This window comes from Nerophis lumbriciformis, linkage group LG25, assembly GCF_033978685.3.
Source record: "Nerophis lumbriciformis linkage group LG25, RoL_Nlum_v2.1, whole genome shotgun sequence".
Taxonomy (NCBI): Eukaryota; Metazoa; Chordata; class Actinopteri; order Syngnathiformes; family Syngnathidae; genus Nerophis; species Nerophis lumbriciformis.
In genome coordinates this window covers 26,642,480-26,662,275 of record NC_084572.2, presented here as the reverse complement: position 1 = coordinate 26,662,275, position 19,796 = coordinate 26,642,480, and the positions used below count along the sequence as shown (strand labels likewise).

General features: G+C 37.8%; 1 protein-coding gene and 2 non-coding genes across 6 annotated transcripts in view; all 3 read left to right on the top strand.

Annotated features, from left to right (window-relative positions):
* The window catches only part of prom1b (prominin 1 b), a 66,786-nt gene that overhangs the window by 22,448 nt on the left and 24,542 nt on the right, over positions 1 to 19,796 (top strand). For 2 of the 4 annotated variants that reach the window (XM_061984064.1, XM_061984062.1), the window contains exons 8-24: positions 2,367 to 2,390; positions 2,543 to 2,760; positions 2,844 to 2,918; positions 7,599 to 7,662; positions 7,847 to 8,006; positions 10,906 to 11,058; positions 11,139 to 11,262; positions 13,541 to 13,644; positions 13,725 to 13,809; positions 13,897 to 14,043; positions 15,741 to 15,812; positions 16,087 to 16,179; positions 16,650 to 16,667; positions 16,780 to 16,833; positions 17,868 to 17,948; positions 18,423 to 18,491; positions 18,642 to 18,731. In XM_061984064.1, the coding sequence (XP_061840048.1) occupies positions 2,367 to 2,390; positions 2,543 to 2,760; positions 2,844 to 2,918; positions 7,599 to 7,662; positions 7,847 to 8,006; positions 10,906 to 11,058; positions 11,139 to 11,262; positions 13,541 to 13,644; positions 13,725 to 13,809; positions 13,897 to 14,043; positions 15,741 to 15,812; positions 16,087 to 16,179; positions 16,650 to 16,667; positions 16,780 to 16,833; positions 17,868 to 17,948; positions 18,423 to 18,491; positions 18,642 to 18,731 (1,631 nt within the window). The remainder of the gene's footprint in view (positions 1 to 2,366; positions 2,391 to 2,542; positions 2,761 to 2,843; positions 2,919 to 7,598; positions 7,663 to 7,846; positions 8,007 to 10,905; positions 11,059 to 11,138; positions 11,263 to 13,540; positions 13,645 to 13,724; positions 13,810 to 13,896; positions 14,044 to 15,740; positions 15,813 to 16,086; positions 16,180 to 16,649; positions 16,668 to 16,779; positions 16,834 to 17,867; positions 17,949 to 18,422; positions 18,492 to 18,641; positions 18,732 to 19,796) is intronic. The other 2 variants (XM_072916080.1, XM_061984063.1) reach the window with 2 other exon arrangements.
* On the top strand, positions 15,865 to 15,935 carry trnag-gcc (transfer RNA glycine (anticodon GCC)). The gene has a single exon. It is a non-coding gene; the product is annotated as a tRNA-Gly (tRNA).
* On the top strand, positions 19,281 to 19,351 carry trnag-gcc (transfer RNA glycine (anticodon GCC)). The gene has a single exon. It is a non-coding gene; the product is annotated as a tRNA-Gly (tRNA).

The following is a 19,796-nucleotide window of genomic DNA, read 5'->3' as shown; positions in this document are numbered from 1 at the left end:
CGACGAAAGCTATGCTACGACAGAGATGGCAAGAATGTGTGGATATCCTGCGACACTCAAAGCAGATGCATTTCCAACGATAAAGTCAAAGAAATCTACCGCCAGACCCCCATTGAATCTGCCGGAGTGTGTGAGCAATTCAGGGACAAAGGACCTCGGTAGCACGGCAAGCAATGGCGGCAGTTTGTTCCCGCAGACGAGCGAGCTAAACCCCCTGGATGTCTTGGCTCACACCGTCCCTTATGCCACCGAAGATGATCAAGAGAAGAATATCGACCCTAGCTTCCCTGGCCTGCTGACATGAGGGTATGTCTACAGAATATATTAATTGATGAAAATTGGGCTGTCTGCACTCTCAAAGTGCATGTTGTTGCCAAATGTATTTCATATGCTGTAAACCTAGTTCATAGTTGTTAGTTTCCTTTAATGCCAAACAAACACATACCAATCGTTGGTTAGAAGGCGATCGCCGAATTCGTCCTCGCTTTCTCCCGTGTCGCTGGCTGTCGTGTCGTTTTCGTCGGTTTCGCTTGCATGCGGTTCAAACCGATATGGCTCAATAGCTTCAGTTTCTTCTTCAATTTCGTTTTCGCTACCTGCCTCCACACTACAACCATCCGTTTCAATACATGCGTAATTTGTTGAATCGCTTAAGCCGCTGAAATCCGAGTCTGAATCCGAGCTAATGTTGCTATAGCTTGCTGTTCTATGCGCCATGTTTGTTTGTGTTGGCATCACTATGTGACGTCACAGGAAAATGGACAGGTGTATATAACGATGGTTAAAATCAGGCACTTTGAAGCTTTTTTTAGGGATATTGCGTGATGGGTAAAATTTTGAAAAAAACTTCGAAAAATTAAATAAGCCACTGGGAACTGATTTTTAATGGTTTTAACCCTTCTGAAATTGTGATAATGTTCCCCTTTAAGTCACAATACGGTACACTATTGCAGTTTTTCAAACCCCACTTCGAAAAGCTGTGCACTACAAAACGTGCTCATTGTAGCCATTAATCCTGTCTTCATCATTTTGGATTAAATAAAAATCAGCACAAATAATTGTATTCATTTTTGTTTTGTATGTTAAAGTGTTTTATATATTATGCTCCTGAGTTAACCTCTAAAGGCTTTAGTGGCCACTTGCGTGGACAGCACCTTTTAGCTCTTATTTCCAAAACTGTGTACACTACTGAATTGGGGTCTTATGCCGACATATGGACACTTATACTGCTATCTGGTGGTGTCAGAAGAGTATAACATACAATGGAATTTGGAAAAAAAAGTGTAAAAATATAAATTAGCATGTCACTACACATGAAGTACACGTTTGTGTACTTCATAAGTACATCATATCAAAAGATGATTTTTAGTTTTTATTCTAATTAGGTCCAATAAGCCCAAATAGCAAAGAGAAATAAAAAAAAGCATGTAACCAAACAGCTTTGGCCTTAAGAGGTTAATGTTGCTGATCAATTTGAATTGATTATTATTTATTAAGTTTATTTAATTGATCCTGGCTTCATCATTTGGATTAAATAAAAATCAGCACAAATAATTGTATGCATTTTTGTTTTGGATGTTAAAGTGTATTATATATTGTCCTCCTGAGTTAATGTTGCTGATCAATTTGAATTGATTATTATTTATTGAGTTTATTTAATTTTATTGTTCAGTATCAAGTGGTTCAAGTCAGTCAAAAACGTTTATTGTATAAATTGATGCGCTGTAAATATTTTCTGTCGCAAATTACACAAGAATATTAATAAAGTTATTATTTGTTGTAACTTCATCTATATTTCTTTCTTGTTTTATTTTCTTTAATGTTATTAAGGATACAATGGTACTGTAAGCAGAGGTGTACTTATAACAATTTTATCGACAGATGATACTATTTATAGTCGCGGCAGAGAGTGAGGGAGCGAAAACATTTTTCTTCCTCCTAGGGAGGGTGGTGTAACAACAACAATTAAGATATGGCCCCGCGACTTTTTTTTACAAATGTATAAACATTTTTTACAATTGATATTATGACAATTAAAATCTACATTACTGTGTATTGCTAGAAAAACTATTGTGATATATTTTTATATATTTCACCCTGAATGGCGTACAATGCGATTTGATACGATGTTACACTGTGCAGAATGATTTGCTGCAGTCTGACTTGATGCAATATGAGCAGTTTGATTTGATATACAGTGCAGATCAATATAAAACAGATCAATATAAAACAATTTCTTTATTTCTGGCCTGTAGATCATTCCGTAATTAGATATGATATATATGACAGTTATTTGCATAAAAAACAGATGGTATAACTCATTTTCCCTTTTTTTTGTTCACCTCACACGTTCATTTCTTCTAAAGCTAAAGTTGAGAATGCGGTCAAAGGTAAATAAATAAGAAATGTTGTGGATTCAGTGTTTTTTTGTAGTTCAATGTTTGTTATTGTCGTATTTGTGGGTGTGCATCCGTATATGAAGCTCTTTATTTTTCTGGGGTTAAAATTGTGTTTTTCATATCAAATGTGATCGTGCTTCCAGCCATGCGGGAGACCAAGGAGGCCTTGGAGAGCGTCAGCTCCTCGCTGCAGATCCTTCAAGAAGGCACGGAGAAGCTCAAGGACAGCCTGTCCGGAGAGCGAGCGTCGCTGTCCAACACTTTGTCTGACCCGGCCTGCACCAACGGTGCCGTGTCCCCCAGCTGTAATGCCATTCGCTCAACGCTGTTCCAGCTGGGGATCAACGCTGACTTCTCCAAGGTGCCTTTCAGTAGCAACAGAGAACAGACACGCCAAATAAATCAACAGAGTATTAGAACTCTTCATTGTTGCTGTTTTTCCAGCTCCCGGATGTCAACTTCGCCTTGGCTAATGTCCATACTCTCCTGAAGACAGACCTCAGCAACATAGTACAAAAGGTCAGCTGACTGTTCAACATACAGTATGTGTTTTTGTCCACATCAGCAAACCTAAACTTAAGTGCAGTGGTACCTAGAAGAATCTTTGGGCATCTCATGATTCTATTACGACTCAGGGGCTACGGTTCAATTATAAACCGACTATTTATCAATCTTTAAAGGCCTACTGAAACCCACTACTACCGACCACGCAGTCTGATAGTTTATATATCAATGATGAAATCTTAACATTGCAACACATGCCAATACGGCTTAGCTTACTAAAGTGCAATTTTAAATTTTGCGCAAAATATCCTGCTGAAAACGTCTCGGTATGATGACGCCTGCCCGTGACGTCATGGATTGTAGAGGACATTTTGGGACAGCATGGTGGCCAGCTATTAAGTCGTCTGTTTTCATCGCAAAATTCCACAGTATTCTGGACATCTGTGTTGGTGAATCTTTTGCAATTTGTTCAATGAACAATGGAGACAGCAAAGAAGAAAACTGTAGGTGGGAAGCGGTGTATTGCGGCAGGTGTTGTGCCGGATAACGCACCCCCGCCGTAGAATGCACTCCTTGACTGTTGTGCCCGATAACACAGCCGGTGTTTCATTGTTTACATTCTCGGAAGATGACAGTCAAGCTTTACCATTGGCCTGTGGAGAACTGGGACAACAGAGACTCTTACCAGGAGGACTTTGAGTTGGATGCGCAGACGCGGTACCGTGAGTACGCATGCAGCTGCGGATTCCAAACATTTGATCGCTTGCCCGTACGTGCGTGCCGCTATGTGCATGTCACGTACGAAACTTTGGGGACTTTGGGGAAATATATGTGCTGTATGAACTTTGGGGAGGTGAACGGTACTTTGGGCTGTGGGATTGAGTGTGTTGTGCAGGTGTTTGAGTTGTATTGGCGAGTTATATGGACGGGAGGGGGGAGGTGTTTGTTATGTGGGATTAATTTGTGGCATATTAAATATAAGTCTGGTTGTGTTGTGGCTAATAGAGTATATATATGTTTTGTGTTTATTTACTGTTTTAGTCATTCCCAGCTGAAAATCAGGTCCCACCCGCCTCTCTCAGCATCTTCCCTATCTGAATCGCTCCCACTGCCCTCTAGTCCTTCACTCTCACTTTCCTCATCCACAAATCTTTCATCCTCGCTCAAATTAATGGGGAAATTGTCGCTTTCTCGGTCGGAATCGCTCTCGCTGCTGGTGGCCATGATTGTAAACAATGTGCAGATGTGAGGAGCTCCACAACCTGTGACGTCACGCTACTCGTCTGCTACTTCCGGAACAGGCAAGCTTTTTCATCAGCGACCAAAAGTTGCGAACTTTATCGTCGATGTTCTCTACTAAATCCTTTCAGCAAAAATATGGCAATATCGCAAAATGATCAAGTATGACACATAGAATGGACCTGCTATCCCCGTTTAAATAAGAAAATCGCATTTCAGTAGGCCTTTAATTATTATATTGCATATTAATATTACGTTAATGTATTTATATATACATATATTATATATTATGTATATTATTATGTTTACAGAGCTCCTATTTTGGCTCCTGACATATGTAGTATTGCGTAGTTTTTTTTTCCTGATGACATTTTTGGGCCTTCTAAAACCACAGAATGTTCAGACGCTTTGGCCACAGTCGCCATAAACTTGCCGCTCAAAGAAGGGTGTCGTCTATCTACTCATTCTTATCTATGGCTGAAAGTGTTGCCGGTGTCCTATCAAAATGTGTTACCCATAAAAAGGAGCGAACTAACGCTACTGAGCGTGTGCAACAACGCTAAAGTTTTCTCCGAGCAAATTAATCAAAATTAACTACTTTGTGGCGACATTGTCAGTCGAGCTACAAGTAAATAATTCTTATAAATTATATTTCTTTAATTGTGTTTTCTGATCAGTAAGCATGTAGACAATTACATCGTAAATATTGCTAGCCTACATTTTCGTTTTCATCACAGTTATTTAAATAGGAGTAGCAACTAGTAGCTTTTTTTAAAGAAGCAGCTCATTTTGACAGAACTCTGGTATATATATGTATATATTGTCTCTCCTTATTTATTAATTTACTTGCTAGTTTCCTCTTCTTAGCTGGTTACTCTTTGCTGTAGCCTTCTGTTGAAAAGTACCATGCTTTTACTCTTTTCTCATTTCACTGCTTCATATTCAAACGTGTCCTCTTGTCCTCCCTCTTCTAATCTAATGTTTAGATTAATTAGATTAATGCCGCATTTTAGAACTGTCTGTATTACTTTACTCTACATTACTCTATTTTGTCCATCGGTTCAACAAACAGGCAGTCGAAGTGGAGGCACGTAAGTAAGAGACAAAACAGCACATACTGAAGAGACAATCAGAATGTGTCCTGAAGATGATCTGTAAAACGTAGGCTATGCAACATTGTGACCAAATAACCACCATTACTTGTTATGTAGACCACAAGGAAGTGTTTAAAAATAAATCATAATATGACCCCGTTAAAAAGTATTGTTTCAAGTGTTGGTGCTTATGGGGAATCATCTTCAAACAATGTAAAATCACCGGGTGAAATAAATGATGGTGTTATTATGTTATTATATATGATTATTATTATTATTAAATAGCCTGTAATATAAGGATACATACACGTGCTGTTTTTAATAGTACAGGTAATCAGTGAGTAATTTTCATTGCCAGTAATGTTCTTCAATAAACAAATACCTGACTGAATGACCATTCAACTTTCATTTAGACAATATCTCAATGATTTAGTTACTATGTTATTATATATGATTATTATTATTATTAAATAGCCTGTAATATAAGGATACATACACGTGCTGTTTTTAATAGTACAGGTAATCAGTGAGTAATTTTCATTGCCAGTAATGTTCTTCAATAAACAAATACCTGACTGAATGACCATTCAACTTTCATTTAGACAATATCTCAATGATTTAGTTACTTTACCCTGTGTTCATGTTAATGATATATGTTATGTCACATATCTAAAGTATCAAAAGTGTTGTTACTTAGTCCCCTATAATACAAATCTGACACAATACATGTTTTAGATTTTAAAAAATAAATAAAAAAAAGTATCAACAATGGTCCCTACATACTTTGACTTTTCAGTATACAGCCCTTAGTGGAAAAAGGTTGGACACCCCTGAACTAAAGTATCAAAAGTATCGACATTTTGATTTGAGAATCAATACCGGGGGTTAAAGATCTGGCATCGACTGTATCGATATTTCAGTATCAATCCGCACATCACACGCTGTGTCCAAGTCAAGTCTCCTATTGAAGTCAACATTGGTCAAATATTTAAGTGCAGTATTCCATTCGTAGCAGTGAAGGCAAGTCAAGTTATATTTTCTTCAGTGCGGCGACACAATGAGGTGAGTAACGGTGATATTCTCATGCTTATGCTTATTTTATGTCGAATGTGGACTTTTTATTTACATCCAAAAACTATACATGCTAACTGTAACTATAGTTAATATCTTCTCATTGAGTTGCGTTGCACTTATAAAGCCTGTAAACTACACATTTCTTCTGAGCGCTGCTGACATTATGATGAGTCTATCTGTCTTATGTCATAGTTTTAGCTACTAAATAACCGTATTTTGGCATGCTATTAATTGCTAATTAGCTTATATGCTAGGCGAGATCAGTGTTGCCTACTCCTTAGTAAGGAGAGTAGCTATTGGCTGTTGTAAATGTCGCTAGAATTTGCTTGATGCCGTCATCGCCTCATTTACATAATGCAATGAACGCTGTAGGAGAGAGGAATAACTAATAAATAGTGAGGTGCGTAACCACTGTTTTTCTTTCCGATTCGATACCCAGTATAATTCAGGCTGGTATTGGCGATAACGATCCGATACTGAGTGCAAATATACCTAATCTATGTGTCTGATAAAATAAATTAAAAAATGTGTGTTAGCAAATAACAAAAAAACTGTAAAATGTAAGAAACAAGAGCAAAAAATCGGAATGTAATGAGAAAAAGCAGATTTTTTTCAGTATGCAGCCCTTAGTGGAAAAAGTTTAGGCATCCTCTATCTAAAATATTAGAAGCTCTCAAAACAAAAATTAAAAAAATATACTTCAAAATATAAACAATGTTTAGTTAGTTAAAACATGAAATTAATACTAACTTATGAATTAATTACTTTGAAAAATTACAACTATAATAATAATCACTGTTAAATGTGTAACTGAACATTAATATTTTTGTACAGGCAGAATTTTTGACACACAATGTTATGCAGTTACAGAATCTCATTATTTTTATTGTATTCTTATGCTTACAAGTAATCTGTCTTAGCAGGCTAACTATTCATGTACAAAAATAAAGAATGTAGTTATGGTGTCAGTAAATTTAATTTTCATTCACAAATCATATCTGATTTAAATTTGGGGCTTGGAAAACCTTTCATTGCATTTTTTCAAAGGGGGCTATACAATTTAAAAACAAAATGTAATCCGCATATGTTTTTCATAAACACTAAAGAGGATTTATAGAGTTTTTGTTACCATCAAAGACAATTTAGAGTTGTCAATGAACCTAATGTTTGTTTTTCATAAACACAAAATGCAATGTAGCGTTTTTAGTGAAACTAACCAATGCATTTTATAAAACAAATCCAATAAAAATGTCACAATCTTTGACATTCCTAACCTTTCTGCTTTCAGGGCTACTCATCCTTCAATGACACGCCAACGCTGGTCAAAGAGCAGACTAAAAATATTGTATCAGGTACTATTATTACTAATGTTAATAAAATTACCAAAGCGGTTTGGCACATTGTTCAACATTTTTCTTCTCTTATCTTCATTTCTTTTGCACTGTATGATGAAACTGTAGCATTACCGCGTAAGTTTCCTCACCAAATAGCATTGCATCCTTGATCCTCTCCTCACTTAATAATGCGTGTTTTTAGGAGTGAAAGGTATGCTGGATAAGATTGGCTTTGAGATCAACGGCTTCGCCAAGATGTTTCCTGTGGAAGCGTCTCTGGCCAACTTCACCATTTTCCTCAACAATGAACAGAAGAGGATCGAGTCCTATTATCCACAGCTTGACCAGATGGATTTCTACAGGTTAGCATTTGCATACTAAAGGTTTGTGTGTACAAAAACACGTGCAAACCTGATAGCACACACAAAGCTGATCTACTAAACATGTGCAAAGTGGATTGCAAAAGTAAGTAAATGCAATCCATTTTGCGTTTCTGTCTTCATTAATATGCAAAATATATGCTGATCATCAAACGCTTGGGAGAATATGCATATATATTATACAGCTCGCGCAATGTGTTTTATCAACACTCATCACCGATTTGCGAGCACGAGTTTGCGTTTTATTTAGCACCTTTGAAGAGTACGTGCAAATGATGGATGAAGAATCCTTCCTCCTATGTGTACGTTTCGACATATTTGGATGGTCAGAAATAAAAAATATTAGACACATCATCTATTCAGCATCATCCTTTTATAATTTTATAGCTGCTGCATGACTTAAAGGACTGATTAAAACAAAATCAATTGATGTGTTTTGGTGTCATTTAAAGCTTTTTTAATAACATTAGTTTTTTCACATCTCAACATATTTGGACGGTCAGAAATAAAGAATATTAGACACATTGTTTATTCAGCAACATCCTTTTATAGTTGTATAGCTGCTGGATGACTTAAAGGACTGATTAAAACTCATTCAATTGATGCATTTGGTTTCATTTAAGACTTTTTTGATGACGTTTGTTTTTTCATATATTACTAACATATAGCTTATGTGGCAAAACTTTTCTGCGTCTTGAGCACAGTAGTGCAGCCTCCCTCCCTTGCACCTTCAGCGGTAAAAAAAAAGAAAAGTGGTGTCAGTGTAGATGCACTGCATGACTGCTTTCAAAATGCCCATAAAAAGGTGGTAGATGTTTCCTGCATGTTTGAAAACATTGCAAAACACCAAAAGTTGGAGCACGATAACGATAACATGAATGTATAATAAATGTGTGTCTGTGGTGATGCCTCATACAGTACACGCAAAATCCTCATTTAAATAAGGCGTTCTGCACCAATTTTCAACTGCACATGCCGTTTTAGTAGATCACACGCATCGCGCCCACTAGTGGTACACGCAATTTTATAGATAGCACACGCTGTTTAGCGCAAGGTATTTTGATCTTAGTAAATCAGGCCCTTAAAGTATCAGGAGAGTGGAAAAACAAGTTGACTTTATATGCTTATTTGTGTTTCATTGTATCCATCAGTGACGTGCGGTGAGGTTGGTGGCTGGTGAGGCACTGACTTCATCACAGTCAGATTTACAAACATATGAACCCTACAGAGTATCTTATTCACCATTTGATTGGCAGCAGTTAACGGGTTATGTTTAAAAGCTCATACCAGCATTCTTCCCTGCTTGGCACTCAGCATCAAGGGTTGGAATTGGGGGTTAAATCACCAAAAATGATTCCCGGGCGCAGCGCCGCTGCTGCCCACTGCTCACCACTGCTCCCCTCACCTCCCAGGGGGTGAACAAGGGGATGGGTCAAATGCAGAGGACAAATTTCACCACACCTAGTGTGTGTGTGACAATCATTGGTACTTTAACTTAACTTTTACTTTACACATACAAACTGTAGCACACAAAAAAGCACATTTAATAAAAAAACGTTATTATGGTCTTACCTTTACTTATAAATGCGCCGCTGTTGTGCTGGATTAATGAACCCCCTGACGGGAGTGTTATATCAACTAAAGCCCTCACTTCAACTTTCCACGTGCAAGATTGAATCTATTTAAAAAAGTGTAACCGAGGGTTTATAAATGTCGCCTATACTGTATGAAACTACAAAATAACAAACACAGAGGCTCCAGTTTACACGAGGACCACTTTATTTACCTTCTTTCAAAAACTTCCGCTCCACTCAAACGTGTCAAAATTCCGCTCTTAGCGCCTTCAAAATAAGAGCTCAATGCATATACTGTATAACAGCGCATAACAGGAACTTAACATCACAAAGAGGAAAGCCCATAAAAATAGGTTACAAAAGTTATTTAATTAGAAGCCAAAAAGTGCAAAAACAATAATGTTCGTGTTGGAGGAGTTGTGAATTAGGTACACCTGCAGTCTGCAGGTGTACCAAATGTTGTGGCCCTGCAGTCATTCACAACTCCTCCAACACGAACATTATTGTTTTTGCACTTTTTGGCTTCTTATGAAATAACTTTTTTAAATAGATTCAATCTTGCACGTGGAAAGTTTAAGTGTGGGCTTTAGTTGATATAACACTCCCGTCAGGGGGTGCAAATTCTACGGCGGGGGTGCAGGAGGCGAGCCTCAGCCAGTGCGTCTTTTGCAGCCGTTTTATGATCGCTCAGCACAAGAAATACGTTACACACATACAGTTGTTGACAAAATACACTGTACATTATATACCTCAGCTAACTAAACTATGGAAATGTATAATATAGTTCATATAGCAATACGGTCTCACTGCACAGCAGGCCAGCAGTTAGCCGAGTCCGCAACCCATGGTGAGGCACAACGCAGTGACGTGCCTCAACTGGGTGCTGTTCACCGCACCGTCTCTTCTCAGTATTTGAATGGCAAATGTGAAAATTCAGCGATTTTGAATAAAAATAATCTAAAACTGGTGAAGTTAAATGGAAAATAACTTTATAGTATAATCACTGGATACATTTAACAATTTAATATATATTTTTTTCTTTTTACATTTTTTTTCTTTCCATGATGGTGCCTCTAGTGACCGCACGTCACTGGTATCCATTAAACCATATCCAATTGTATTTACAATGCGCAAAACATGTGAAAATACTGTCTAAAACGTCACAAAATGCCAGTCAGCCATTTTGCACCTTCCACCCCAAACAACTTGTTTTTTCACTCTACTGGTACTTTAATGGACAAATAAAGAGGTGTCCCCATAATGCACATTTGCACACACGGAACTCATTATTTCAACGTGCGCTACAGGTGGATCGGCTGCGTGGCGGTGCTCTGCATGGTGGTCCTCATCATGGCATTCAACGTCCTGGGTCTGCTCTGCGGCACGTGCGGCTACGACAAGCAGGCCACGCCCACCACCCGCGGCTGCTTGTCCAACACGGGAGGAAACCTGCTGATGGCGTATGTTGCTAAACCGAACTTTATTCGCATTTGCCTATGCATTATTGTTCGCTTTTATATCCTCCCTCTGGCTCTTTTAGCGGGGTGAGCTTCTCCTTCATCTTCGCTTGGATGCTGATGGCCATTGTGACCACGCTGTTTGTTGCTGGGGGCAACCTGGAGAAGCTCATGTGCGAACCGCTGGCCAATAGACAGCTGTTCAAGGTACGGGGATGCAAACTCTTTCTGCTTTTTGTCTGAGCTAGTTTGCTTTTATTTTGTTCAAATGCAAGTTGAGCTTCTTAGGTCACTGATTCCCAACCACTGTGCCGCGGCACATTTGTGACTTTTTCACTTCACCGATATTAATCCAATACGATATCAGTAGGAATCATAGTAGATACTTTTATTATTTTGTAGAGTGGAATGTTAGAAAAGGTTTGATCGAGTACCTTTGACAGATTTATGATTTTGAAGTTGAGGGTTAATTTGTGTTTTGGTCATAAGTAGAGATGTCCGATAATGGCTTTTTTGCCGATATCCAATATTGTCCAACTCTTAATTACCGATTCCGATATCAACCGATACCGATCTATACAGTCGTGGAATTAACACATTATTATGCCTAATTTTGTTGTGATGCCCCGCTGGATGCATTAAACAATGTAAAAAGGTTTTCCAAAATAAATCAACTCAAGTTATGGAAAAAAATGCCAACATGGCACTGCCATATTTATTATTGAAGTCACAAAGTGCATTATTTTTTTTTAACATGCCTCAATACAGCAGCTTGGAATTTGGGACATGCTCTCCCTGAGAGCGCATGAGGAGGTTGAGGTGGGAGGGTAGGGGGTAGCGGGGGTGTATATTGTAGCGTCCCGGAAGAGTTAGTGCTGCAAGGGGTTCTGGGTATTTGTACTGTTACGTTGTGTTACGGTGCGGATGTTCTCCCGAAATGTGTTTGTCATTCGTGTTTGGTGTGGGTTCACAGTGTGGCGCATACTTGTAACAGTGTTAAAGTTGTTTATACGGCCACCCTCAGTGTGACCTGTATGTCTGTTGACCAAGAATGCTTTGCATTCACTTGTGTGTGTAAAAAGCCGTAGATATTATGTGATTGGGCCGGCACGCAAAGGAAGTGCCTTTAAGGTTTATTGGCGCTCTGTACTTCTCCCTATGTCCGGGTACACAGCAGCGTTTTAAAAAGTCATACATTTTACTTTTTGAAACTGATACCGATAATTTTGAAACCGATAACGATAATTTCCGATATTACATTTTAAAGCATTTATCGGCCGATAATATCGGCAGTCCGATATTATCGGACATCCCTAGTCATAAGTAATTAAAGCAGGGGTGTCCAAACTTTGTCCCGCGGGCCAATTGCGGCAATCAATTTCCATTTGGTCCGCGAGACGGCACAAGTTCAACAAGCAATCTGCCCAGGCAGGGTGTTTACATATTAAATTTGACAGGTGCTTATTTGTAGCCATCTTGTGGACAACGTGGGTGACTCAGGCCAGTGACCATGGAGTGAAGTTGCTGGAGACGACTTTCACAGCATTTACTTATATGACCCAATCCAACCAACCTTCCCTAATCATGGTGCTGGAAAACAAAATTCAACCAGCATAAAAAGTCAACAAACATGTCTCACATAACACAACCTGCTCACTGAACTTTGTGGATATTTTGAAAAACAGCCAACCACCAATAAAATTTCAAAATTGCACCCATTTTAAATCCATTGCAAGGCATGATGGAAAAAATGCAAAAAAACCCTTTCCACAATTTTGGGGCATTTTAGCTGCTTGATATTTCTGATTGATTACAAAACTTTAAGGACGCCGTCAAAAACTTTCATATGCTCTTAATATTACATTCTAATAACTATTAATTATATATACATTATATTATTATAATATTTACACGCACACATGTATATATATGTATATATATATATATAGATATAGATATAGATATAGATATGTAGATATGCTCTGCCTTAGAGATTTTGTTTGCGTAAGTAATATGCAACTATAATTAGTTGATATATTTGTTTATATTGACACATGTGGTATTTTAGACTGCATTATTGTTCAATTAGGGACACTTATTACTTCTGTCTAGCCTGTGTGCTTACCTGTTGTGTGCAGTAGCCTGTGTGCTAGCTCCTCATACCTTGTAGCGTACCATGTTTACTTTTTTAAATGATGACTAAAATAGAAGAAATTACCAACCTTTTGTGCTTATTGGAGAACAGTTACATGTTAAGTGGCTGTCCAGCTTTGTACAAGTAAATGCGCTGCAGGACTGCTTGTATCGGAGCTTATATTGGAGAGTTTAGATGCATGCTGATATAATCCGATACTTGAATTTTTTTTGCTGATATCAGACTGATAGCAATATCGGATTGGGACTCTGCTACAAATGATCCAATTTGACTTAATTGGTCCAAAAGTGTTTATTTATTTATGACAAGTATGCTTGTATGTGTGTTTAGATTATAGACACACCTTTCCTGGTCCATCCCACCAAGAAGAACTTCCTACCTGGGATGCTGTTTCAGAACCCAAACATCGACCTAACCCTGGGAAGCATGTACAGGTAAACGTGCCGCTTCTTGTTTCGATGTGCTGAAAAGGTTGTGTTTTTGCGGGAATACTGAAGTGTCACTGTGTTTGCAGAGAGTGCTTTGAGAACAACGGTCTGTACCACGCTCTGCAGCTGGAGACCATGTTCAACATCAACTCCTTCCTCAACAGAACTGTGGCAAGTGTCCGGTGTTTACAAAGGGACTTGCGATCGTGAGAACCACACTAATGATACTACATATATATGTGTGTGTTTTAAAATCAGTACAACAAGGATCTGGCCAAAGTGTTTGAGGGCGTGCAAGTGGACCTGCAGGACATCACGCTGCTGGAGCAGGCGGGCAGAGACAACCTCATCAACTTTGCCAACTCGGGGATTGGACTCATCGACTATGAAGAATACCTGGCTGAGGTGTGAGCTTGTCTATGTTAGTTGATAACAGGTGTGCAAACTTTTTACACCAAAGGCTGTGCACAGAAACATTTAATTATGTTTTGTATCTTTCTTTAATTTAGTAAAAATGCTTAAAAATGTTATAGATATTTAAAGACACATTTTTTTACTACTGTGCCTCCCTGCATGTTTTATAGGGATTGTTTTGTATTCTTGTATGTGTAAACTGATCCCGTATGTAATTTTCTAATATGAAAATACCAATGCCGTTCATTTGTGCTGATTTGTCCCTATATTTTCGTTTGTGGCTTTTAAGTAATAATAAAAATGAATTTTCTTACCAGTGACACTGCCCTAAACACACACCTTGTCCAAATGTCACTAAACTTCTCTCAAACATTTGCGTTGTCAAAAAAAAAAACACAAACATGTATGCTGCGGTTTAAATGTTAACTTTTTATTATTCACACACATCCCCAGCAGTGTGCTGCTGTTTTTATCATTCACACATAAGAAGCTGCAATAATATTAAAACCATAACAGCACAGGTGATTTGTTTTTTTTTACCGGACAATCCCGCACAAACGTTTGAGACAAGTTTTGGAGAGATTTAGACAAGTTACTTAATAAAACAACAATAACATTCAAAACCATAATAACACAGCACAAACAGAGGTTTTATGGCACAAATCAGCACAAATGCAACATAAATGAACGACATTGGTATTTAAATAATTGCACTGAAACAGAAATTCCCATTCCCTCTGAGTTGTTAATATTGTACAAAATATGAGGTAATAAAACGTAAAATGTCAGCTTAAAACATTTAAAAAAACGTAAAAATCCCCAAATCAGCCACTTTTGATTACTTGCTAATGGATAAATGCTGTGCAGCTGGTGATCCTTTGCAAACAAAAGCGCGGACATAATGTAATAATAATAATAATAATACATTTTATTTATAAGGCGCCTTTCTGGGCACTCAAGGACACCGTACAAAAATCACAACAATAAAATCAAATTTGATAAAAAAAAACAACAACAACAACAAAGAGAAAAGAACATATGATTACAATGGATAAGCACTCAGGAATAGGTGTGTTTTGTACATGAGCATCTCAATCAATAAGAATAACATATTTATATATTATATACAATTGTTGATTTTTTGGTTAGACTTAGTCACTTTTTGAATTAAACTGCTGAAATAAATTAGCTTTCAAAATGATTCCACTTTATTGAGATGCGTCTGTAGATGTTGACGTGTGTGAGGTTTGAGCGCCGTTGTTTGCACCTTGTACCTGTGGGGGGCGCCACATCCACAGGAAAGGATGACCAGCTGCACAGCTCTCATTGGAAAGTCTTCAAATGGTCTTTTTTTAGTGATTTCATTATCATCTTTATTCATGGCAATTTCATTAGGACGAGTAACTATACATTTTACAATTTAAAATACTTTGATAAGTAAGGCATCTTATAGGGTTGAAGGCTCTTGTTAGAGGAGGGGGATTTGGTAGCTGAATCTTATAATTACTATACAACAGTCACCTTTAATGCAACTCTTGATCCCAAATCCAAAGAGAAGTCAACCTCAGGTTGTCATGTGATGAAAAGGATAAAATCTGAGCATTCATCCGACTTTTAGGTTCCACTGGATGTCTTGTATGTAAAAAACAACAAAATAAGCAAGTATTAAATGTAGTTTCTGTCTGTAGGTCAATAAAGGGGTCACGCTTGTGGATCTTCTGACCTTCTCTACTGACTTGGAAGCTCAGGCTGACCAGCTGGTGAGTAGTTTCATTGTTCTTAAGGGGTGCTTTTGCTTTGGTAGACATGTAAGCATTGGTGGTTCAGTGGTAGAATTCTCGCCTGCCACGCGGGAGGCCCGGGTTCGATTCCCGGCCAATGCATCATCCTTTTTAAAAAAAACATTTCTTTAGAATGTTCTGAAAACATTGAAAATGCTTTGTTAAATTTAAGCCAAATGTTTTGTTTTGCTGTCGAGGTATTTAAATACCCTATTGAGTGTCTTTAAACTGGAACACTCTTTTGTTTTTGCAGCCACGTGGCGCTCTGGAGAATGCGCTGAAAGGTCACGCCAGCAGCATCAGACAGATTCACAGAGAACACGTGGTCCCCATTGAGCAAGCAATGGTAGGCTACAGTCCACACACACTTTCCTTACTGAGGAGGAGGGAATGCTTTGTTTTTATTGTACTTTTTTCTCTGCTATGCGTCTGAAAAAGAGGCAGCAGATCACAATAGCTCCTCAGACTTTCATAATTTTTACATTATCCCTGGTGTATTATTCAACTTATTATATTTTTGTCAAACTTATTTCTTTAACTATTTCCTTTGGGGATCAATACAGTTTGTCTAACTATATATTGTATGAAGCAAGGAAATGCTAACATGTCATAAACACAATGAAGTTATGTCACAAATGGCCAAACCTGGTAATAACAAATTAATTACTCCCCCTTGAGATTCGCAGCAGTATTACAAGACTGCATTTTTCCTCTTGTAAAGTTAATCATCAATACAAACTTCAGTACAAACTTCAGTTGACAAGTGTTCACCTCCACTTTCCTTTCTCTCCCTATCTCTCATTCACCTGGTGACAGAAATATGTCCGTGCGAGGGTAAGCCGCTGTTGTGACAGTGGTCGTGGATGTTCGTATTTGTTGTAGCGTTGCCGTGTTGACGTGTTAAAATACATTCATGCTTGCTAACAGTGTTTATCTTTCTGTGCAGAGCACCTTGACTCAGAGCATAAGGCTGCTGCAAAGAACATCCAGCGACCTACCAGTGAGAAAATACTAACAAATGATATATATGTACATATTATAATAATATAATGGGTATATAATTAAAATATATTATAATTGGTTTCTCAGAGTATGGGAAAGTTCAACTCCTACCTTTTTTATTTGTGTGACAACCTTTTTAAGTTTTGTAATCAATCAGAAATAACAAGCAGCTAAAATTCGCAAAACATGTGTAAGTGTGAAAGGGAGTGTTTTGCATTTTTTAGCCCATCATCCCTTGTAGTGGATTTAAATGAGTGTAATTGAGATTTTTTTTTAAATGGTGATAGGACCTTTTTTATAATATCCACAAAGCTCAGTGAGCAGGTTGTGTTATGTGTGACCATGTTTGTCGAATTTTTGTGCTGTTTGCATTTTTTTTCCCTGCACCATGACTAGGGAAGGTTGTTTGGATTGTGACATATAATTATGTACATTATATATTATTATATTATTTGTATATTATATTATAATATTATATATATTATATTATAATAGCTGTGCTGCATTTGACTTAAAGTGTAATGAACAATCACTGACTTTAGTTAGTCTCATTGGTCACCGAATGGCGTCACAATGGCTAAATTTAAGGATGCCGGCAGGCAGCAGTTAGGACACCCCTGCTTTAATCCCTTTTATACACCCCAAAATAACTCTCCCCCTCCTACATTGTCACTCGGCTGATTATCTCGCATTCCAGAAAGGTTATAGTATATTGGGTACACATGTCTCAGAGAACATTTTCAGCTAAGAATGTTTTGTCCTGATTTAAAATTCACAATGACAGCAATAGCACAGTAATAACTTAGTATCTATCAGTAGTCAAAGTCCTAGTCATATAGGAGCAGCATGATCCGCACATTGGCCCATAAAAAATGCTAGGAATTGATATAAACATGTTTTATTAAATAAAAAAGAAATTAAAAAAAATATGACAATAACATCACACTTATTAATATTATTAAACAACACATTTTCATCAGCCTTTTTTCCCAGTAATAAAAACCTCCTTTTGTCGTTTTTAACCTCTCACAGGTCAAGGTCACCAATATCCTGAGCGCCATCGACGCCTCGGAGTATCTCATCACTAATAACGCCTCGCATGTGGTCAAGCAGGTATGGAAAACATGTTTTATATTTAGGTGCATATACTTTAGTATACCTTGTTTTATAGCTAATAATGCACATTGCAATAACAAATTAGTAGTTCTTAAATGTACAGGAATTTTTATTTAATCTTTTACTTGCTTATTGTTTGTATATTTATAATCAATAATAATGTAATTAAATCGTTGTATTTAATTTGTGTTTTTTTATACAATGTGTATAGTTTTCTCTTGATGTATTACATATTACTAAACAAAGTTGTAGCTTAGCTTTTACTCAATTAACCATTTTAGGGTTAGGATTAGCGCAACCTGTTGCTGTGGCATGCTTTGTATAGCCGCTTAATGCTTTTTTACTTGGAGAAAGATATTTCTGACCCTATTGTAGAGAGATTTTTAGTTTTTAGTTTTGCAATGCATATAAAGTTTACTCAAAAGTAAATTTAACAGGAATGAAACACATTTGTATTTTCCCAACTTCCAGGAAACAAAAGGCTATGTCCAGAGCTTGGTGGGGTACTTCAAACAGTACACGGACTGGGTGCAAAACTCTGTGAGTATTGATCCCGATATTCAAATTGTATTGCACAAAAAGGCCCTGGTTCATTTTTTTGGCCCATAAATGACTTCCTCTTTGTAAAACATGTGTTTGATCCACTAATTTTTTGGACATTGTGTGTGGCTGGTGTTGTTTTTGTTGCAGCTGACTGCAGAAGTCGCTCAGTGTAAACCAATCAGCAACATTGTGGACAGCATGGAGATCGTAGGATGCAGCTTCGTCCTAGACTCAGTGGTAAGACAACCAAATGCAACTGAATAATTGCAACACAAAAATTACTCTCTACTTGTCATTCTAAAGTATGCTACTAACAGCTGCATTATTTTATGTGTCAAATTTTAGTGGCACACTTTATTTATTCTAGTTGAGTTTGAAGTGACAGTAAAATATGTTCAGGGCTTTTTTATTTGCACCTGGGGATAGGTTGATTGGCAACACTAAATTGGCCCTAGTGTGTGAATGAATGTGAGTGTGAATGTTGTCTGTCTATCTGTGTTAGCCCTGTGATGAGGTGGCGACTTGTCCAGGGTGTACCCCGCCTTCCGCCCGAATGCAGCTGAGATAGGCTCTAGCACCCCCCGCGACCCCAAAAGGGACAAGCGGTAGAAAATGGATGGATGGATAACCACCCTAAACAAAGCAAAGACATAAGTTTTTATCGTGTTGGTGCTGTGAAGTCCAGAACAAGAATGATAGCGCCACCCTTGGACAAAAGTAATATTACATCTGTAGGAAAGATGTGTTGAACAGTGTTTAAGGTCAGCCGGTCCAAAGGGTCCTTATGCATTGGTGGTTCAGTGGTAGAATTCTCGCCTGCCACGCGGGAGGCCCGGGTTCGATTCCCGGCCAATGCAACATGCTTTTTTTTTCTTTTTCTTTTTTTTAGCACACGAGATGACGTGGCGTCAATTCATATGAGATTCATAAGCAATGTGTGCAATAAAAAAGAGACAGTAGAAAACGGTGAAAAACGTCACAAGAGGAGCGGAAAATCACATTTACTCTGAACTTAAGCCACAAAATGTTCTTGTACTTTTTGTGCATGTCGGGTTTGAGGCATTTTAGAAGGCAGCTCGTATGTATGATTGATAAAATGTGCCGCAGAAGTCAATGAAGTCTGAAGTAATCTGACACACCGAGTGACAAAAATCACGACTCGATGCCAAAAATTGTAGCATTGGCCATTTCTGCTTACAATTATTTGGATAACAAAGACTGAGAGTTCCACTATGATATGTCTTTCTTTTAACATACATTAATGAAACACAGAACACATCCAGATCATTTATAAGAAGTTTA